We start from the raw sequence: 22,225 nt of genomic DNA on the forward strand, positions 1-22,225 counted from the left end.
CACAGCATAAAGTACAAACACCATACATATTCATAATTATAATGCTATATATTATATGTAGCATATTGGCACAATAATAGCATAATAACATTATCGTCAAAAATGTTGAATTTGGCTCATACAGGATCAATGTGGTTACATGTACCAGTTTTCCTGTTATTCAATTTGAACTCCACATTCTACAACATGAGCTACGTTAGCTAGAGCATCGGTTGCTCTTATAGCTTAGCATTTAGCTGATGATAGAGGATAGATTTAGTTTTTTTGCTTAACAGTCTCATACATATGTCGATATAGATGTTAAATAATTAAATAAATAAATAAATCAAATCAAATCAAATCAAATCAAATCAAATCAAATCAAGTCAAATAAATCAAACAAAACATGACAATTTAACCAAAAACGACCATCGTGTCAAGCTTGAACTTGAAATAAAAAATGTTCGATTTAGCGTTACACAACACCGGAAACAAGCGGCTGGTGTTACACAGAAATCTGTCCCCCGTGTCGGTGTGCCTCTTACAGCGCTCAGTCAACATGGCCAGTGCGGTGTGTGCCAGATTCCTCCTTCAGAGATCAACACAGGGCTTTCTCTTCTCCTCCAGGGCAGTTCCCGCTTTCTCAAGGTATGTTAGGTTTTCATGAAGTCTTGTGATTCCTTTAAGGTGAAGACGGAAACTGAGCGGTCGCTTAGGCAACTGTCCTTAATTATGTCTCCCCTCCTCTGCCTTGGATACGAGGACATTAAAACGTCATGTTGATGAAATATCAGTTTGAAATGACCGATTACAAGTTACTTTTATTCAACAGAAGCAACGTTCATTTTGAGACATATTTTGAACTGAGAATAATTCCTGGAAAAAGTACTTTATTATTATCATCATCACAGTGATGCTCTGTGTGGATTTACAATGTAGGTCATATGATGGGATGGCACTAACTCTTCTATTGACTGATAGATCTTGTTTGTTTACCACCATTATTTTCCTTTTGTTTAATCGGCTTATCATTAATTCTACAAATGACATAAAATAAAGAATCCACTGGCTGTAGCCCAAAGCTACCTTGCATTCATGACAATATATTATTATATGCAAAAAAAAAAACAAAAAACAAAAAACAATATATGTCCATTCAGAAAACAATGAAGTAACTATTCATGTAAATGTATATGTCATCCTGTCTTTCTCTTTGGGGTTCTGTCTGACTGTTTATTATATAGTTTTACTCTTTAAATGTTGACTCCTGTAATCGATGATGACTGAAGTTGTTTGTGAAGACACACATGGCTGTCTTGGGATGTAGCCAATGGATTTTGTAGATGTATTCTGATGTTTGTAAGTGTTGTTTCTTGCCTGATGAAGATCTGATTGATCAAAACATTGCTCAGCAACAGTGAACAGGGAGACGTTGTGGGAGCAAAGAGCAGTGTGCCGATTTCCTTTTTGTCATGATGTCTCCTGTGAGGAGATTTTTGGATGTGCAGACTTTTTTTCCCCATTAGGAAAGAGCTCTAAACTTGTGAGCCCATCAGACAACATCTCTGGCTCCATCTGGTGGATTCAGGCATTATTTTCTCTCTGTCTTCAGGCCAGGTCACCCCATGAGTCCCCTGCTGTGCTGCTTTAAAACACCAGCTGGCGAGTTAATAAGAAAGTGCAGTGCTTCACATCTCAAAAACAAAAGATTGCATAACGTGCTCAGATTTTTGTAAGAGTCAGGAAGAAAAAGTGTGAGAACAGGCTAAAATGTGCTGCAGCTCCTTAGACGAGCAGAAATGCTTGCTTCTTGGCTGCCTCTTTTCTGCAGAAACAGCCCTAAAGCTTCTGGCTGCCAGCCCTGTCAGTAGGTTGGCATGAGATTTTTGGCTTTTAAACTGGGTCACATGGCAACAGCTCTGCCGTGCAGTCTGTTTTCTGAGAAATGTAAAGCGATGGAGAAGATGGAGAGACTGCTCACAGTTTTTCAAGCCACAAGCTCTAATTGCAATATTAATACTCACAGTGAATAATAGAAAATGAGTAGTTTTGTGTACTTACTGTACCAGTCAAAAGTCTGGACACACCTTCTCAGTCAATGTTTTTTTTTTGTTTTTGTCATTTTCTACATTGTACATGGGTACTAAGCTGTGTGCAAACTTTTTGACAGGTGCTGTAATACGTTATTGGTTCTAACTTTACTGTCTTTTGTTCCAGCCCATTCCTGTCTCGTGCGCATCGATTGAGTCCCAGCGATGATGAGATGTACCAGCGTACCACAGTGTCCGTCATGCAGAAGGAGCCAGGCGGCGGGGCCATGATCCACAGCTACAGTTCTCAAGGATTCAACATTGATGGGAACAAGGTGTTTGGGCCCTGCGCTGTGCTGCCTCCTGCTATCCTCCAGTGGAAGGTGAGATCAATATCCAGACTACCTTCACAGCTTTGGTTTTCATTACAACTTCAATCTTTGTTGTTGTTTTTTTATATGTTCCAAATCTCTCTCTCTGAAGGTCGGCAGTCATACAGACATCACAGAAGAAAGTGTCTCACTTTTCCACATGATTGAACCAAAAATAGGTAAGAATAAAAGCACACTGACACACAGATGGGTGATAAATTAAAAGAAAACCTGACTAATGGTGTAATGATCAGCATTTTTCCAAAGGATATTCACTCATTTGGTGTTTTGATGGTGGTGGTGGAGATCACTATTTAACACATTGATCCAAAATCCTCTGGATGTGTTAAACTGGGCTGAGATCTGCTGACTAACGGCCGGAACACATGATTCCCATTATTTTCATGCACATCAAACCACTGACTGACCTCTTGTATCCTGTATGGAAATGGTTGCATTCATGTTTTTCCACAGTTTTTGCTTGATTTCCTCACTCATCTAGGTTCACGTATGGTGTATTTCACTGAAAAAAAACCCATTTCTTTAATGCTTTTGACTTATTTTGTTGTTGTTTATGCAGAGATTCTCGTGCTGGGCACAGGCGCACGGGTTGAACGAATCAACCCCTCAGTTCTTGCTCTGCTCAGCAAGAAAGGCATCGCTGTGGAGGTGCAAGACACGGTAAAGTATGCCCAGTGTGTCAGTGTAGTAAAACGCATGTGCTCTTCCGACAGTGTGAAAGACTTTCTGACTGTCTGACCAACAACACTCTCAGACTAACTGAGCTGCCCTAACTGACATTTCTGTTTCTTTTTCATCTCTGCTGTGTTACAGCCAAATGCATGTGCAACCTTCAACTTCCTGACCAGTGAGCGACGAGTGGCAGCCGCCGGTCTGATCCCTCCACCCATCAGCACGGCACTGGATGTGACACAGGAATAAGTGTTGTGATGCCAACAAAAACAGGGACTGATTTCTGCAGGTGGAGGTTTGAGGTTTGTGACTGACCTCAGGCCTGCTGGAGGGATGGTTGCTCTGCTTCTGCTCGAAGCTTCCAAAGGAACACTGTGACATCCAGCTCTGAAGAAACTCACTACTGTATATTAGATTACAAGTGTTATTTTGTGGAGATTAAGGTGTTAAAAGCAGCCCATTCTTGTGTATAAAGTATATATTTAGAAGCTTTATATGGAAGAATAACATTTTCATGTATAGCATAAATGTTTGATAGCACCTACATGGAATATTTATTATTTTAAAAGACACCTGTGCAGTAGATAAAAGGAATCCGTATGCATAAAAGAAAGAATAATTTGTGTATGATTATGATCCAGCCCCTCCACCCAAGGTGTTGATGGTGTCCTTCATCTGGATAAGCCTCTTTACTCTGTGCGTCCTCTGCCTCCAGCAGCGCTGCCACCAACAAGCTGCCTGTGTGCAGCACATGACATAATTCAGTGGCTTTGTCCTTCTCACACATAAGCTCCATAGATAAGAGAATCTACAAATCCTCTGCGCATCACCTCTAATCATCTGCCTCTGCACCACATTCCCAGTGTGGTTGACATGCAGAGTGCTGCATGATTACATTTCAGCGGAGCATTTGTGGCGCTGATTGGTGCTTCAAGGAAAAAACAAATCAAGACACTTTCCTGGCTCCAGTTGGATCTTCCTCCATGCTACGCTCAGCTACCTCAGAGTTAATTACTTTGATGAGTTGATAGGCGAAGTTGACAGGCGTTATGTAAGCAGCTAAAAACATATTGAATATCCACTTCACTTTACTAAATAAAGTCATAATTTAGTCATAATTTCAATAAAACAACAATAAAACCTCAGAACTGTAGCACAAAAACTTGTATTGATGATTACAGGGTTTACCATTTTTTTCATATTAAAACAATGCAGTTGCAGAAGAATGGAGCCCACAAAGGTCGACGGAAGAAAGGAATTTCACAGAAGAGACAAAATTACAGTAAACAAATGAGAGGGAAAAAAACACCCAACATTTACATAGCACACACAATGAATTCACTCTACACGCTACATAACACCCTCAGCTTCACGGCTGTATGGTAGTAAAATCATGCATGAAGTCTTTGTGTCCTCCCCATCTGGTCCTGATGTTGAAAGTCTCTCTCAGTCATCGTCGGAGGTGTGAGACTGGTGCCTCTGTGATCTTCCAAAGTTGAGCTCGGCTCCTGTGATCCGGTGATACATGTCCTTGATGTCCTCACACTCTGTCTCAAAGTGGTTTGTGGCGTCGTATGAGCGGGACACAAAAATCTAGTTAAGACAGAGAAGAGAGGAGAAATCTGACCACCACACTTCACCCCATCGTATTTTATTTCAATTTGATTTTAGTCCTTTTTTGTACAGAAAGTCTTCTGGAGGACTCTCCTCATTACCTGACTCTTTTTTCCATCTTCATTTGGAACTAGCAGGTTGCAGACTGAAACAAATCTAGATTCAAAGTGGTGTAAGGAAATAACATAAATGTTTCAGAATGGAATTTTACATTTTGCAAACAGTGTAATTAGAGACTAAAAGCATCACTAACTTCTGCATGATGGGCTCCACAAGCTCCAGCCCTGGCTGAACTTCCTTCTCTGGGTTGTTAGTTTCTACAGTCGTGCTCACTGTGGCAATGTACACCCCATCTGAGGCCACATTGTGGGCATAGGACACTACAGATATGTAAATGTCTGCATGAATACAGAAAAAATAAGTCAGTGAGGTCAACGTTTCATCAGCAAAATTCAACCAAAATGATGTGTTTTTATCTGCATAATGTGGCAGTTTAATTGAAGCACTACAAATGAAACATTCGTTTATTTTTCATGCTTTGGCAGGAAAAACAAACCTGATTTCCTGTTGAGTTGTGCTTGAGGGATGATGATTTGACAGGAGCTGGCCTCGTGGGTGTTTTTAACTGGATGATTTAACAAACAGATGACTCTTATCACGCGCCCCACTTTCCTCACTCGAGCAGGGACGTAGCTCGGGTCGCAGATGAGCTGTTTACAGTGGAACAGCTGTGAAAGAGACAGAAAGACACGATCTCTGAGCGCACAGCGGTGCCCCAAATTCTTTGCAACTTCTTTCCCCTCCCTCCAAAAATCACTTGCCTTCCCGTCAGATTTCACAGCTTTCACTTTCCCGCTGTCCATCACGATCTCGTCCACTGCTCTGTTCAACAGGAAAGTTCCTCCGTACTCTGCACTCAGCCTGAAACACACAGAAGCTGCCTCAGCCTGATCTCACGGCACTGAATGTAACATGAAGACAAACTGGAACTTGACTTTAGAAATTGGAGTAGTTATTTTGTCACCTGGCAAATCCCTGTGGTAGTTCTCCCAGCCCGTACACAGGGTAGATATATGGACTGGTGCTGTGGCGCGACAGAGACTCTGAGTACAGCCTGATCCGTGTGATGGTTTCCAAAAACGGCTGGTCCAAGTAACTACAGGTCCACCAGGAGACAGGAAATGAGACCAGGTAGGTTTTAACTTGAAGGATCGCCTGTCATCACGTGTTTATCTAAGTTCCTGTGACTGACCTGTCACTGCTGTGTAAGGCTACGGCATGACCTGTGAACTCCATGACATCCAGTCCCAGGTCAAAGTGGCTGAACAGGTCCCGTGTGGTTGTTTTCTTCGGATCCATGTCCTGGTAGGTCCGCGGGTTCCTCATGTCAAAGTTCAGGGCAAAGAGCAGCAGCTTCCTGAACCTTCTCTTATCAAACATGCCCATCAGATCTGAAAGGGAAATGTTTCCTTGAACGTTATTAATGAAGTCACAAATGTGCAATTTTGCAACAGTTTCGTTCATCACCTGAAGCATGAGCATCTTCCTCCGTGCCGGGGACTTTGTGCACTTTGCCTGCTTTGTACACATAGCTGCCTTCAACAACTTTGAAGTCCAGATACCGAGTGACCTCAGTGTGCACCAAGATTTTCACCAGCTCACCTAATGCAAACACACAGCAGAGAAAACAGAAGCTGAGCGTGCACTCCTTCACAGTAAAGTAATGCAAACAAAATGCACAATTAAAAAGCAGACAATTGGCACTCACTATTGGCAAGAAAGAATTTGGGAATGAGATCAATGTTCCACTCTTTTCCACGGCCCAGAGACTTAGCAGGACCTGGAACCTTGAACTTCTTGTAGAGCTGTAAATGTAGAAGAAGTATTCAATAGTAAACACCAGTAGTAAAATGGCTGACATGCACATCTGCTCACGTGTTGTTTGTGTTTGCGTGAACACACCTGCTCAAGGGGAGAAATGGACGCACTCTCTCCTCCATAGTAAGGATTCTTGTCGATGTGAAGGACCTTTTTCCCACTTTGAGACATTAAACCAGACAGGATACATTCCTGAGACAGACAGGGGGTTGACAGTAAAGTGCACTGTCAGGACAAGGATCAACACCAGCATAATGATGTCATCTAATTGTCGTAAATCCCTTAATCAGCCAACAGGAGCACAGAGGGTCTGCATGTGAATGATCAGTTAAATCGTGACCATTTTACTCATCAACAGACTTAACCACCAGTTATACTGTCAACTAATCAAGAGTAAGAATAGTTTAGGGAACAAATGAAAGAACAACTTGTTCAGTACAGTTTAGTTCTCAATAGAGAGTGTTATGCAGGAAATTATAATTTTTCTGGGGGATTATTCATTTCTTGGCACGTGTGAATAATTTAGGCATTAGTCATAGCACCAATCCAATCTTTGGTCAGTGAAAATAGAAGTTTTGGTAAGATCTACACTCTTTGTTGCTATGGATACTGCAGTAGGTGTATTGCTCTGATAACTGGCAGATGCTTCTGTTTTTCCTAACGTGCCTCCACAGTCGCCTACGTACTCTACAATAAATACTTTTCTTACCTTAAGTCCAGTTCCAAGCACGATAACATCATATTCCTCCATCTCTCCACTTGTTTCTCACTGCCTCACTGAGCCCCAGTGCTGTTCCTGAGTGTAGTGTGTCCCTTGAGGTATTGTGAATGTGTGTGTACGTATGTGTGTGTGCGGGTGTAGGTGTAGGTGTGTGTGTGGGGGGCATGTGCATATTTGTACACACAGAGAGACACCGTATGATGATCATAAGTGACAGTAATTGCTTTGTGCTCCCCTTTGCCATAATCCTCTTAAGACTGGCACGTGTGTGTGTGTGTGTGTGTGTGAGAGAGAGAGAGAGAGAGAGAGAGAGAGAGAGAGAGAGAGAGAGAGATTGGCATAATCGGTGGGGTTTCCCGGACACTGCAGATTCAGTTGTCAGTATGGTGTGATAAGGCATAGAAGACATATTCAGATATGTCAGTCAAAATTCATCAGCAAAATATAAAAACGCATCAAAAGTAAAAGTAAGTAAAAGTACTGGTTCGCTTTAGAGTCTGACCTGCGACAAATACTCAGTTACCCATCATGCCTAGAGAGAACGATGTGGTTGCGCTTATTAAACACACCATGGCACACGGACGGCTTCGGTGCAAAATAGTTGTGACAGCTAGCGCTGACTCCGCCCACCGAGACGCCTTCCGGTCTACGCCGGATAACTTTAAAAGCGCCCTTGAAGCGTGAACTTCCTGTCGCTGGCATCTTCGTATTCTCCAACTTTACTGTTTGACTGAGGAGTTGAATAAGTGAAAGACATGTCTTCAACACAGTCAGTAAGTGGTGCAGTTTAAGTACTTAATGTGATAAACAATAGCTCTTTCCGGATTTCGGTATGGAATTAACAGAACGTTAGCGCCTTAATTGTCGCCTTTTCCACGTTCAGTCTCCTCTAACTTATCGTTACAGTAACGTTATATTAGCTGTTAATTTAAGCAACACATGCTAGCTAGGTGATTCCTATAGCGACCTAACGTTAGTTAGTAACCCAGACAGCTGAATTAATTCAGTACTGGCATGTGACAGCATTCAAGCTGAAGCAGGTAAAGTGTAAAATTAGCCCAGAACAATAGGGGTGTGTCAGGTGTTCACGCCCAGCTCTGTGACCTGAGACATGTTTGTTATCTTAGCTAGCTAGCTGCTGTCATTAGACTTGAATGCACGTAAATAAAGAAGGAAACATCTCGCTTATTGGTCATAGCAGATTTGCAAATCTGTCTGGAAGTAATGTTCAACGTATAGAAGAGAGAGGTTGATTATAAAAGGTGAAAAGGTAAATTCCTGATATGGCAAAAGATGGGCATATATAAACATACAATAAAAATAATTTAAAAGTTTAGATTGGTGCAGCCAGTTTGGCTCCGACTGTCACATGTTCCTGCAGTGGAGGTAAATATAAACACAGAAAAAAACAGACATTTACAATAATCAGAGGACAGTAATTCAGTGAGACTTACACTCACAGTCAGTAGTGTTCTCCATCTTTCTTCTGGATATTGAACTGTGGTGGTTCTTTGTGTTAAACCGTAGTCATTTTTACATGTTTGTCTCAGTTTTCAGGTAAAAACCCAAACCAACACAAGCGTGTGTCTGTTAAGTCCAATCCTGGCTTTCTGGAGCGATTAAGTGAAACTGCAGGAGGAACAGTTGTTGGTGTCGGCCTGTTTTTCCTCTCATTTTATATTCTCTTGACCAATGAGGTGAGAAGCACCCACACAGAGGAGAACAGTTTGTATTCACGAAGATCACATCAAATCCACAGTGCACACTATTGAAGTCAAAGGCAGATTGTCGTGTTAGGTTTCATGTTAATGTAACAGCAGACTAACACAGTGTGTGTCTCTAACTGTGTCTGTGTTCAGGGACGGGCTCTGCAAACAGCATCATCCCTGGATGAGGGTCTTGCTCAGGTCGTGTCGTTGGGACCTTTCTCCAGCCTTGACCTGCAGAACAACAACCGTTTAGTTCATCTGTCTGCACAGCTGCAAACCTCACAGGTAGACTGTAGACTGACTGTTTTTATTTGCAGCTTGGACTCTGTTGTGTCCAACGACTGTCTCCAATCACACATTAATAATGACTTCACTGTTAATTCTAAACTGTCAACGATTGGAGATCAGACTCAACACTTTGCATATACTTAAGTTTATTATTGATCTAAATCTGATGCCTATCCAGCCTTGACCTTAAGTCAAAAACAGCAAATCCCATCTGGATGTATATTAAATCAATCTGTATATGCGACCAAGTTTCTGTGGAGACAAGATCAGTACAGTAGAATAATACACACATACAAATAGAACAGGAGAGGGGACTGGAAATGGGAACCTGTGATTGCAGAGTGTGTCTATGTGGATGCCGTTTACTACAGATTAAAGGGTAAAACACAACATAATTGTGAAACATCTAAATTGTTTTTGACCAGCTTTTGTTTTACTCTGTTGCTGATTTAAGTCAATTTTACGTGAGATCGTTAATCATCTATGTCTGTTTAGCCCCTGCATGACCCCAACTACAGAGTGGTGGTGCAGGCGGTGAAGCTGAAGAGGCAGGTGGAAATGTATCAGTGGGTGGAGTACCAGGAGAGCAAGTGAGTCTTTTATCTGCACATGCCAACATTCAAGGTGGGGTCAGGTGTAAAAATGTACGGTGTATATACAGTGAGCTTGTTGCTGTGTGACTAATTTCAGGGACTACCAAGAGAACGGTGAGACCAAGACTGAGACGACGTACACCTACAGTGAGTTTGTTGTTTTCATCAAGGCTGTTAGTATTTGCTAAGGCGTCATGCTGCTTTCTGACTGAAGCTGTGTGACTTGTTTTGATGTGACTCCTTCATTTCAGACACTGAGTGGAAATCAGAGCTGGTCAACAGTCGTAATTTCGATGAGGAAATTGGCCACCAGAACCCAAGGTACTCTGATGTCTTTAAGATTAGTCTGTTCTGTTCTCTTGCATTAGCATTTTGCTTGCTTGTTTGTGTGCAGCTCATCCTTAGTTTGAATTTTAGCGCCATGGCGGTCGAGAGTGTCACAGTGGTGGCTCCTGAAGTCAGAGCTGGACCTTTCATTCTGTCTAAAGGTATCTGACAAAAACACACTGCACCCACAAATGAAACAGACGCTGTAATGTATGTCACACCGTTTTATTGATAACTCGTCACGTATTGTTTGGTCATCCTCAGGCCTGGTGGAGCAGATAAACAACTTCCAGACTCTGAGTTTGAGGGATCTTGCTGCCTTTAACTTAGACCCGTTTCTCAGCATTGATGATGATTATTTCTATCACACTCAACAACCACGCAGGCCGGAGGTGAGCATCATGGTGTGAATTTGTCCCACATACATAAACGATACATTCTGGCCTCCACATTGGTGCAGTTATCGAGTTCAAGTTTTATTTGTTTGTGTGTTCATAAGGTCGGTGACGTGCGTGTGAGATTCTCCTTCGCCGGACTGAGCGGCGAGACGTCTCACCTCGGCCCACCTCAAACTGTGAGTGCTGCAGATGACCAGTTCCAATGTTCATTTCACTCACGATGACACATCAGGGGATCGTTGACTTCAAGCATTTCTGTATTTCCACTGTGGCCTTACCATGTAATGCAGATATCTCAGTGTTTATCACACTAAACTGAAATATTTAAATTCTTGATGCATCAAAATCAGTCCATGATAAGCAAACTGAACTGTTTATGATTAGTTGGTGGACTTGTTCATCAACAGAAAATTAAGCAACTGTGTTCAGTTACTCAAATTAGAGTTTTTTTTAAGATGGACATTGGCTGCTGTTTCATATCACTGTTAATGAAATGGGTTTGGGATTTGGACTGTTGCTTGTACAAAACAATTTGAGACGTCTCTCTAAGGAACTTGTGATGATCATATGACAGTACTTTTTTTTGGAATATTGAAACTACAGCTGCAACTAACGATTATTGTCATAATCACATAATCTCCTGACTGTCGAATTGTTTTGGCTGTTTTTGACTTATTTTGCAAGTGAAATCCATTTCCATTAGTATAAAATGGTATGCAGCTTGATCTCTTGTGTGCTAACTCAAAACATCTTACTAAAGATTAATATATGTAGTCTGTATGATGTAAACTTTGTATGTATTATGGAATTGGGTAAGATGTCATAAAATAGTTAAACAAAGTTTCTCATCTTCAGTTTCCTTCAGCCCATTGAGACATCTTCAGATCGCTTTTTTTATATGACCAACAGTCCAAAACCCAAAGATGTTCAGTTCAGTTCACTATAATTTTGAAAACATTACTTTCTACACATACCATTAAAGTTTCCATTGTGATCCTCCTCTTCACATGCTGGTTAAAACTGTTTTTCAGGTCAGCATTGTGGCCATGCAGAGGGGGGAGCAGCTGATGCCTTTTAAGACCAAGTCAGGAGACACTCTGGAGATCCTGTACCTGGAGGAGCTCTCTGCAGAGGTCAGCGTGGATTTAATTTCATTTCTTGGACATTGCAGTTGTTTGCACCCCACGTGTCTACTTGACACATATTTTCCACTTGGTCCATGGTTCTGGTCATTGAAGCAGATCTCATGTTTTGTGTAGGAGGTTTTTGCCAAAGAACAACAGTACAACAGTATGAAGACATGGGGACTCAGGGCTGCAGGCTGGGCCCTCATGTTCCTTAGTATTCAGCTGACCATGCGCATCATCTACACATTGGGTAAACCCTCACTGCTGCTGTACACCTATATCACAGTTGTGCAGTTCTTTGCCTGCATCTCTCTGATATTCTCTGCCATGTGCCCACAGTGGACTGGGTCCCTGTTCTCAGAGAGCTCGTGTCCGTGGGGCTGATGGTCTTCGCCTTGTGCATCTCCTGCTCTCTGTCTCTTCTCACCATCGGAGTCGGTTGGCTTTTTTACCGACCGTTGGTGGCTGCCGCTCTCGGAGCACTCGCTCTGCTTCCAGTGTTTCTTGCCCGCTCTGGACTTGCAGCCAAGAAGAACGAGTGACTAGTGAACTGATACAATAGTGTGTGATGCCTGGCTTTAGCCGTCCATCAGAGGTGCGAGACGTTACTGTGTGCAGCTGTGTTTTTCCACAGCAGGGTTACAAACCACATTCTTAGGTAAAATAAGTGTGTTTTGTTCTAATATGTATAACATGGGTTTAATCCAAAACCATTCAGTGTTTCATTGATGTTAAGTCATTGCAATGGCAGCACTTAATATCCTGGTAATATATTTATGGAAAAATCTCCCATCAGCCACCACTGATGTTGTCCTGTCAGACATAAGTGGAGGCTGTTGTTGTTGCCGCCTTCAGACCTCAAATTTGATCAGATGTGGCCTTTTTAAACAGCGCACCCCTGCAAGCCTCACTGTTCTCACTTGATATTTTGTTGCTTGGTCTCATTTTAACTGTAAATATAACTCACCAAAGACTTTTTTCTCTCTCCACACATCTTCAACTCAGTTGCCAGTTTGTTAGGTACACCTAGCTAAAACTAAAGCAGTCTGATACAACTGCTCTTCAATATTTATAATGTTAATAGTTATAATGTTCAGTTTTTGTTGAAACTGTTGAAGAGAGGTCTTGATTCAACTGTGTGGTCATTTTGGAGGCTGTAGTTTGTGGCGCTGTTGATTTGTATTGTTTTACATTGAAGGAGCATTGTGTTGGATTTTCAAAATATAGCTTTGTTCATCTAGAGGGTAAGCATTATTGAATAAAATTCAGTTTTCATTTGATGAATGTCAGTGCTTTTTCAAAGCACTTTGTCTGGACAAACAGAGCAGCCTTGGTAAAATACCCAACACCTGTGGATCTGCAATTTTGTTGTATTGTTTGTTTGCAATGTACATTAAATGAAGCACTTTTTGTATGTATGAACTTCAGACCTCAATTACTTCTGCCTTGTCTTTCCAATTAGGGTGCAAGTCAAGATGAGAGCCTGACCCGCATTAACTAATCAGAGATAACAATATTAGTTTGGAAACTATTGCAGTCTGTTTTTATTCACCTTTTACACAACGTTTTGGAATCAGGGTTGGAAGTTGGAAACGCACTGCTATGTTTTGTCCACGTCTTCAAGGAAGATTCATAAAAATTTAAGTGAATTAAGGATATTTTTGAACTTTTCAATAGTGATACTGGACTCAAAAGAGCTTGTATCTGTCAAGTTGTATTGATGAGATAACAACCAAAGAGCAGCTTGTATTAACAGACAGTGCCCACCATGTCTGCTGAGTGCCCTTGAACTTGCACTGTGGCTGACCCAGGACCCTGACAACTCTGAAATGCATCTGAAAAAAGACTGATGTCAAATTGGCCATGCATGCTGGAAACGTTTCCCCCTGACTCTGCATAAAATCTTTATTCTGTATTCCAGCTGGGAATATAACCCATTCATGTCATTCAGTGTTTATCAAGCAAGTGATACAAATGATCAAGATTCTTACAAAGTAATTTATTACACAAAACACTAAGTTTCCATTTGCGATTTAACAAAATGAGTTTCCAGTCTCATATTATGCATGTGATCGTAATGCACATAGAATTTGTAAATGAAGCACACAAACAAATTTTGACTTCATGTGTGCATCTGTTTGTTGAAATAAAGGACTTTGGGTCACAGTGTACAGGTACTTCACCCTAGTTGGCTGTGGAAACATTCCTCAGATCAGCAGGCAGGGCTTAAGCACTTAACTGTAGATGGCAGGTATGACACAACGGGTCCCCTGGCTGACCTCTTTGATTACATAGTACATGTTGGTAAAGGAGGTTTCATTATGGCAAATTTACTCAAGTTAAAGTACAAAAAAGTATTTTCCATAACCTCAAAATTGAATACTGACAGAACCTGACTACTTTTGCTTAAGACAAAAAAAGTAAAAGCATTACACCTTTAGTAAAAACTGGGGAGAACAGTCTTTTGTGTGGGTGTGTTTGGGGGTAGGTTTGACCTAATGCTCCTCCTTCTTTCCCCCTGCAGGAAGCAGTCCTTGTGCTCCTGTTTACAGTAGGACACATTTACTGCTCTTCTTTCCCCGCCTGGCCTGTAGTGCAGCCCTGGTGGCCATCTCGAACACTTCCCTCACACCATCCTTTGTTTTTGCAGAGCACTCCATGTATCCAAAGGCACCGATCCTGTTCGCCATGTCCCGTCCATCTTCTGGTTTCACAGGTTCCTAAACAAAACGTCAGGAGGAGTTTTAGGAAACGGGCGCTCATCAATGGGAGAATGTTAATGTGTTTGTTTTGAAATTTGTACCTGCTTCATTTTGGCAAGCTCCCTCCGGGTGTGCTCATCATTACGCAGGTCCTTTTTATTTCCCACCAGGATAATGGGAACATTGGGGCAGAAGTGTTTCACCTCAGGAGTCCACTTCTCAGGGATGTTCTCTATATAAGGGGACAAAAGACACCATCAGTCAGCACTGAGACACAGCTACAGATGTGAATGTTAAACTTTTTTGGGTGGTTCTTAACATGGCATTAATAGAGCTCAAATCTCTTACTGGTCTGCCTACTACCTTCCTATTTATTCAACAAGATACCAGTTAATTAAAAGGTACATATGACCAGTGTTTCCTCTTGGCTCTCTAAATCATCTTGCATCACACACATTAGCATACGCTGTCAGCTCTCCTTTTCAACTTACCGAGACTGTCAGGGCTGTCGATGGAGAAGCACATGAGAATGACATCAGTGTCTGGATAGGACAGCGGACGCAGTCTGTCATAGTCTTCTTGACCTGCTGTATCCCAGAGTGCTAACTCGACCTGCCATAAGAGTTAACAAGTTATTAACCACCTGAGGCTGAACACACACCAAAGAATCACATTCACAATTTATCCAAAATAAGAAACTAACTTGACTAAGAGCTGTTATGAAGAGTGATTCATGATTTTATCCTCAACAAGACTTTCATCAGTCCATATCCTGAGAACCAAGTATTTATATTTAATCAACACATCGCATGCAACCTGTGCCATTGTTTGTGAGAGGAAGTAGAAAGACAATACAAGCAGCATTCAGCTGTTGTTGTAATCAGATGCCAAGTTACATAATGCTGATTCTGGTCTGAAATATGAGGAGAGAAAATGTATTCATACCTGTTTGCTATCAACTTCAATGTCAGCAACGTAGTTCTCAAACACTGTGGGCACATAGACCTCTGGAAACTGGTCCTTACTGAACACAATGAGCAGGCAGGTCTTTCCACAGGCTCCATCTCCCACTATGACCAGCTTTTTCCTGATTGCTGCCATAGCTGCAAACAAGAAACAGATTACAGACTGAAAACAGTAAAGGTTACACCACGAGAACACTTCATCTACAACACGGAGGCCCAATTTATTGCATTCAGGCATTGTGCAACTGCTGCCACTACCGCATGTGAGAAACGATGAGCAGCCAGTAACGTTAACCTTCAGCTGTGTTGGCACAACGCCAGAGCCGTCTGAAACCAACACCCGAGGCTAACTGTTTAGCTTTCCGTAGCAACACCAACATCACGGCTGTTTGCAGTCAGTCGACTACAGAGTACCTCTAATATATGGAAGGACATACGGACAACATAAAAAAGTTGGGAACCCAGGACTTTAGGTTGACTTTGATTTGAAAGTCAAGTCAAACTATGAACCCTTTTACATGATGATACATTTCCGCTCCAGTGTTTCTGACCCATCCCGGCATCAAGCTTGACAAATTATTCCGCTTATACGTTTGTCCCAGATCACCATTAAATCACTAACTTAACTAATCTTAACGACAACGTGCTGTTAGCTGGTATCAACATATAATTAGGGGTCACTGCAGTGTAGGGTGACTCATACCTTAGTTAACGTTAGGATAGCGAGCAGGTTCTGTTTACCAAAGACTTGACGCTAGCCATTGTAGATAACCAGCTAGCGTTAGCCGGATATGTGGCTAGTGCGCAAAGTTTACATCTTTATGGTGTTATTCAACGGTGGTGCCGGATACATGTACAGTACTTATGATATAACGCATCTAATGGTACAGCGGTGTTTGTGGTTCCTTTCTAACTACTCAGCCAAACCTCGCCTTTTTCTTTGAATCACAAACCGGTACAGCTAGCTGGCTACCCAGGATTACCTTAGCATAACGGAAGTCAATGCGACTTTATCGTTCCGTTAGCTAGCTGGCTAGCGTAAGCAAAATATCGGAAGAAAATATAGATTACCTAAATACATGTCGCGATATATTGCCAATAAAACATACCGACAAGGTACCGCAACCCCACTTTGCGTGTAAATATCACATGCTTACCAAATGGTTGGTTTAAAATCTATCCAACTGCTTTCAAAGTAGTGCTTTGTTGGCCTCCGTCGCTGCTCCCTGACTGCACTGCTGCTGCTGGAGGCTTAACAGGAGGGAAGTGAGGGGGTGGGGAGAGCATAACAATACACTGCTATATAAACATTGCAAATAATACTTTAGAAATACGATAAAGTATTATTATTATTATTATTATTATTATTATTATTATTATTATTATTATTATTATTATTATTGCGGTAGTAGTATCTAATGCTGCATACTTTAACACAGTTATATATATCAGTGTTTATATATTTTCTCTTACATCCTTATAGCCCCTTTCTAGATCCAATACAAGTACTGCACTTAAGTACGATTTTAAGGTACCATGGCCAAAATTAACCTGCTTTGGGCCACCAGGGTAAAAATGAACTGATAAGCACCTATTAACTGCCCATTTCTTCCCATCTCTGTGAGCTGTTTACATTATTTCTAGAATAATACATGGCCCCAGGTTTGCTGCTTGCCAGTTGATTATTGACGAAAGTCTCACCAAATGTCTTGCCATTGGAGGAAAAGCACAGGTGTTACTGATAACATTAACAATGGCTCGGTTCAGTAAGCTGTCACAGTGTGATAGTGAGTCAACATGCAACACCACAACCCAGACTCTGAGGCAGCTGGGCGCAAGTCAGCCATCATTAATTTTATTATTTACACCCGTGACATGTCAACATGTATTCTGTGAAGAGGCATATACCTGTTTAAACAATGAAGCTCTTAAAAACAATTGACTGTTATCATGTCGGTGGATATTGTGCTTTAGTGATACATATTCTTATATTTCCAAGGCAGGACATGCGGGATATGATATGATAACGATATTGTACAGTGGTCATGCAAATTCCCTCACATTTTGCAGGTAATAAATGATCACAGAGCAGTTGACATGCAGTAACCCACTAGGACTCGCAGGATCCCTATAGGTCTGGATTCCTGGGGGTCAGTTGCCCACTTTACTTAAAATAATAGGAAAATATAATAATAGATACTGTAATTAACTTTATTATTATTATTATTATTATTATTATTATTATTATTATTATTATTATTATTATAAACTACTTTACACTTCTACTTCTCTACATTTTTAGGGACACATTGCACTTTTTTACACCACTATGTTTATTTTACTTTGCAAATTCAGATTTTATGAAACATACTGATCTTATAAAATATGTTGCATTGTTATAAACTCCCCAGAAGTTGTAAAGACATCACAATTAGTTCCACCATGATCACATTAAAAGGTTGTGTACACATTGATGCATCATAATTCTAATCAAATACTATAAGTAGTAGTCATTTAAGTAGTGCATGAGATACCATAACCACATGAGACAAATCACATTGTACCTTCTGTCAGTTGTTCAGTTGGCCCTGATACATATGATGTTGAATACAGATTAGAAACAGCTGCCCTTTTATGATCTTGATAAAAATTGTAATGAGAAAAGTGCTTTGACGATGCTGACTATCTAAATATGGACTGGAAATTGATTTAAACATTGCAGACTGACAGGCTGAGACAGGCACAGAGAGATAGTCTGTTCTCACTTGGTGCAGCAGTGTATTAATAACTGTGGCTCTTACTCTAATCCTGATAAGAGGCTTTCTCAGCACTGCTCAGTTCCACCTCGTGGAAGCCAACTCAGGCGTGTTTCCATGAAAACAGTAATACTAATACCACACATTCATCTGCATGTTCAAGTGGCCAGTCATTCAACGGCGGAAAGAAAATACACTGTGAAAAAAAAGACAAAACATTTTTTAGGTTTATTTCTCTGAAAATCCATAGGCATGAATGACTCTTTTCTAAGAATAAAACCAGTTTGTAAACAAATTTTCCACAGAAAGCTTTTAATGTCCATGCTGGTTATAGTTTTGTAAGAGGGTGTGTTTTACCTCTTCAAATGGAAGATTTCTGATTTTAGAAAATGATTCTGCACATAAAAGAAATACAAAAACACACCATACTCTATCTTTTATTCTAGCCTTTAAAATGACTTCTGCATGGCATGAGGTGTGAGTCTCACCTGGATCTTTCGAACTCATGATATTAATAACAACATGTCTGATTAATATACCCTCAACTATTGAAAACTTTAATTATACTGTTATCAGATTTGACCATTAAAACCCAGACATGCAGAAAGAAGAAGAGAGTCATTACAGTGACACCCAGCAGGGAACAAACCGCTTGTCTGGCTCCAAACTCTCATTATTTTGTGCAAAATAATGATGAAAACAATGTTGGATCAAGACTGCCACAGCACTAAAAAACAGAATGCAAATACATGTTTCAGAGATGGTATAATGGTGCCATAAAGTGTCAAGTGTTACATGAGATCACTATTGGCTAAGCTATGGTTCATCAGCCTTACTGATTTCATAAAGAGTGAAAATCCAAACAAAAATGCAAATTATTTACATGTTATTTTCACTGGAACAACAAACGGAACAGTGGCTGCTTTTGTCACTGATGTAATTTTCAATAAGTTTGGGCGGTCTTATGGAAAGACAATTGGGACCACTGGTCTAAACCATGCTAAAACCTGTATGACTCTCTTCTTACTGGTGGAGGAGGAACAAAAAACAACAACTCACATGTTGGCATTGTAGAAATAAAATTAATTTACAATAGCTGAAACAGACATACAAAAATAATAAAAACATTGTTCTGGAGAACAACAGTAGCACTGTAGAACGACTGCGCCTCCTCATGAGCAGTGAGGTGACACTGAAGTTTATTGTATTTAAGCATTTCAATATTCTCCCGCTGGGCTGTTGTCTGTAGCCTGGAGGGTCAAACTGTCCCAGATTCACAGTGTGTGTTCACAGAGTGTGACCCTGGCCCATGTTATTGTCTCTGTGTCCTGTACCAGAGGGACAGGGACCCTCATATGTGGAAAGGGTAGTCCTGCAGGTAGCGCAGCAGAGGCTTTGGGAGTGGCAGCTGGTCGGGGCAGCTGGCGTGTCTGTTGATGGTGAGGCGCGTCAGGTGCTGCAAAGAAGGGAAGGCCTCTGGTTTGTGCAGGGGGTGCATCAGTTTCAGAGGCACTCCGCTGTCTTTAGCTGTGTGCATGGCAGGGTCAGGCTTTGTTTTGGGATGGATGTCATCAGATGCCTGGCCCTGCGGTGTGTGGCCCGAGCCCATGTAGTGCTGTATGAGGCTGAGAACATCTGGGAAGGACTGCAGATGAGGCAGGCCAGGGGAAATAGAGTCCAGCCAGAAAGAGCCCCTGCTGTACTCTATGCGAACACTGGTAGGTCCACAGCGCGTCTTCACCGACAGGGCCAGCATGTACTGAGGATGACTGCTGTCCCGCATTAGAAACGTGCCTTCAGACTTTTTTAGGAGAGCTTCCCGAGCTTCACTCGCTGAGATGGAACCCCAGTACCAGCCTGTGACCGGACAGATGGTTTGGATGTCAGTTTTTATTTTTACACAAAGGTAGATTGTTTTCATATACCCATACGAATGGTGTTAGTGGGAGCGTTGGAGTTAGATTTGATTCCTAAACTCACTCACAATTCTTTTGACCATACCACCCGCAACACCATGTGCAGTGCACCATCACGCCTCTCTAAACATCCACCACATCAAATAAACAGTGCTTACCTGAGATGAACTCAAAACAAATAAAATGTGAAATCAAAATCAGGGAGACAGCTGGCGTACCTGAGGTCTGTAGATACTGGAAGGTGGTGGTGATGCTATGGAGGTCCTCTGCTGGGTCCCAGGGTGGAGGAGAGGGATGCGGGCAGCATGATCCTCTGCGCTCCTCATGATGGACAGCGGTCACTGCCCGGGCAACCATTCCTGACTGACAGCAGGCCTGCTGACATAATGTTGACATTTGAGCATCAGCAAAATAATATATTTCTTACGTATCAGTGAAGACTTTTGCACAGGCTCTGCTCCAATAACTCTGTCAGATAAAGTAAGTAACACAAATGTCACAATGACTGACCGTCATTGCCCAAAATAAGGTAACAAGCTCAAAGGCAACCAACAAACTAAAACACACCAAAAAACATATACTGGAAAAGAACGAAACAAATCAACCAGAAACATACATCAATGTCAACTGTAAAAGGGCTGAGTGTTTTCTTATATGTGTATGTGTGTGTGATATACACACAAAGACGCTGATATTTTTTCATTTATACTCACAAAACATTAATGTGAGTGAGTGTGCACTCATCTCTGAGTATATTATGCGTCATGTAGATCATATGTCATGGATCTCAGTCAGATGTTTAGCTCTTGCGGCCAATATGTGCAGTAGGTATTGCTGGATCCGTCCTTGTTTGTGTTTACGTGTTGAAAAATCTGTAGAGGAGAATTTCGGGTGTTGCAGCAGCATTAAAAGAGAAGTAGTACCAATAGATAAAGTAAGAAAGTATAGAGATTAAATAAGAATCGAAATGAAAACACTAAAAGAGCAATTAAACTAACAATTACGAAGCAAACAGTATAAATGCAGCACCCAGACACGTACTTAAATAGACCTGTACCGTCTCTAAGTGAGACGCTGAAATAGCCTCATAAGCCTAATAGATTCACACACGTAGCTAAAAACTAACCCAAGGCTTGCAGTCTTACGGCTAATCATTCAGCCACTGGGCAATTATTAGCCTGTCTATATATTCGAAAGAAAATGCTTGAACTAAACAGGTTTTGAAAGAACACATGACCAAAATATTTACAAAATAATTCTTGAAAATAATCTTACCTTAAATGAAGGAAAATCATCAGGATCGCGACCAGTTTGAAAACCCAGTGCAGGAAATAACCCAGCAGTCTCTCACAGTGAATAATTAATTATCACGTCCGAGTAGTCTCGAGTGATGGCGAAAAAAAACTGAAAACATTCCTTGTAACTATCCCTTATTGTCATAAGAAATAAGAAATATCCGCTTGTGCCGCCGGTGGTGTGCTGGGAGCGAAGCTGTGAGACTGAGTGTGAGCTCTTTATTCAGTAAACTGCTGCACAGAAAACAGCTCAGCTCAGTTTGGACTGACGGAGGTTCCAGGAATCTGTTTCCAAGAAAGGTTTTGTGTTTCAGCGCCCGCAGTGACGGACAAGCTGCTGCCTGCAGCTTCACTGCGCTCCGTCAACACACGCTCCGTCAACACGCATCGCTTCCTGTAGCGCTTTCAAAATAAGATGTAACGCTGGCAACTCGCAGAGGAAGAGCTCACAGTCCCAAACCTGCTGTGAGAAATTGTTTAAAGTTTCTAAATGGAACAAATACTGAGGCCAAGAGTCCAAGCCATGCATTGCAACCTGATCCATTTGATTTTTTTTTTTCCCCATTATTTAGACTTTATTGCACAAGCGTTTTTATTTTATTCATTGGGAATGTTGAAACAAAAATAACTGGAATTACATGAAAATGACTTACTGTGAGCTTGTGGAAAGAAGCAATAATGAAAAAAGTTTTAAAACTTCATTGGATTGTTTCACAGTTTCATGGTTAAGTTTAGTTGAACTAATGCAGACCAACACAAGAGTCCTACAATAAATCCTGCCTTCAAACAATTTTTGTTGAAACTGCTGTAGAGAGGTGTTGATTCAACTATATGGTCATTTTGGGGTAGTCTCAACAAAAGCT

General features: G+C 41.3%; 5 protein-coding genes across 6 annotated transcripts; 2 read left to right on the plus strand and 3 right to left on the minus strand.

The window, feature by feature from the left end:
- The first annotated feature begins 432 nt into the window (after positions 1-432).
- On the plus strand, positions 433-4,230 carry ndufaf3 (NADH:ubiquinone oxidoreductase complex assembly factor). Its single transcript, XM_076758193.1, has 5 exons — positions 433-627; positions 2,197-2,392; positions 2,493-2,559; positions 2,961-3,061; positions 3,215-4,230. The coding sequence occupies exons 1-5, from the start codon at positions 440-442 to the stop codon at positions 3,320-3,322; spliced, it is 660 nt and encodes a 219-aa protein (XP_076614308.1). The 5' UTR covers positions 433-439; the 3' UTR covers positions 3,323-4,230.
- On the minus strand, positions 4,220-7,440 carry LOC143338050 (rab GDP dissociation inhibitor beta). Its single transcript, XM_076758178.1, has 11 exons — positions 7,275-7,440; positions 6,650-6,757; positions 6,456-6,552; positions 6,215-6,349; positions 5,940-6,138; positions 5,712-5,843; positions 5,509-5,608; positions 5,244-5,415; positions 4,941-5,085; positions 4,789-4,843; positions 4,220-4,666 (listed from the first exon to the last, which is right to left on the minus strand). Exons 1-11 carry the CDS (start codon positions 7,314-7,316, stop codon positions 4,520-4,522), a joined length of 1,332 nt encoding a protein of 443 aa, XP_076614293.1. The 5' UTR covers positions 7,317-7,440; the 3' UTR covers positions 4,220-4,519.
- A 449-nt stretch (positions 7,441-7,889) lies between these two features.
- Positions 7,890-13,150, plus strand: tmem43 (transmembrane protein 43). The gene is made up of 12 exons (XM_076758206.1): positions 7,890-8,059; positions 8,837-8,983; positions 9,146-9,280; positions 9,779-9,873; positions 9,974-10,023; positions 10,128-10,197; positions 10,294-10,364; positions 10,468-10,595; positions 10,703-10,777; positions 11,633-11,734; positions 11,861-11,978; positions 12,068-13,150. Exons 1-12 carry the CDS (start codon positions 8,042-8,044, stop codon positions 12,268-12,270), a joined length of 1,212 nt encoding a protein of 403 aa, XP_076614321.1. The 5' UTR covers positions 7,890-8,041; the 3' UTR covers positions 12,271-13,150.
- A 465-nt stretch (positions 13,151-13,615) lies between these two features.
- On the minus strand, positions 13,616-16,655 carry LOC143338071 (transforming protein RhoA). The gene is made up of 5 exons (XM_076758217.1): positions 16,553-16,655; positions 15,376-15,533; positions 14,922-15,042; positions 14,532-14,662; positions 13,616-14,448 (listed from the first exon to the last, which is right to left on the minus strand). The coding sequence occupies exons 2-5, from the start codon at positions 15,529-15,531 to the stop codon at positions 14,275-14,277; spliced, it is 582 nt and encodes a 193-aa protein (XP_076614332.1). The 5' UTR covers positions 15,532-15,533; positions 16,553-16,655; the 3' UTR covers positions 13,616-14,274.
- A 1,699-nt stretch (positions 16,656-18,354) lies between these two features.
- cishb (cytokine inducible SH2-containing protein b) lies at positions 18,355-21,710 on the minus strand. 2 transcript variants are annotated; one of them, XM_076758231.1, is made up of 3 exons: positions 21,343-21,710; positions 20,286-20,442; positions 18,355-20,008 (listed from the first exon to the last, which is right to left on the minus strand). In XM_076758231.1, the coding sequence occupies exons 2-3, from the start codon at positions 20,422-20,424 to the stop codon at positions 19,503-19,505; spliced, it is 645 nt and encodes a 214-aa protein (XP_076614346.1). In that variant the 5' UTR covers positions 20,425-20,442; positions 21,343-21,710; the 3' UTR covers positions 18,355-19,502. The 2 variants fall into 2 exon arrangements, with proteins under 2 accessions (XP_076614346.1, XP_076614356.1); XM_076758241.1 differs by having other exon boundaries at positions 20,286-20,445; positions 21,343-21,681.
- Between the last annotated feature and the right edge of the window lie 515 nt (positions 21,711-22,225).

This window comes from Chaetodon auriga, chromosome 2 (assembly GCF_051107435.1).
Source record: "Chaetodon auriga isolate fChaAug3 chromosome 2, fChaAug3.hap1, whole genome shotgun sequence".
Taxonomy (NCBI): domain Eukaryota; kingdom Metazoa; phylum Chordata; class Actinopteri; order Chaetodontiformes; family Chaetodontidae; genus Chaetodon; species Chaetodon auriga.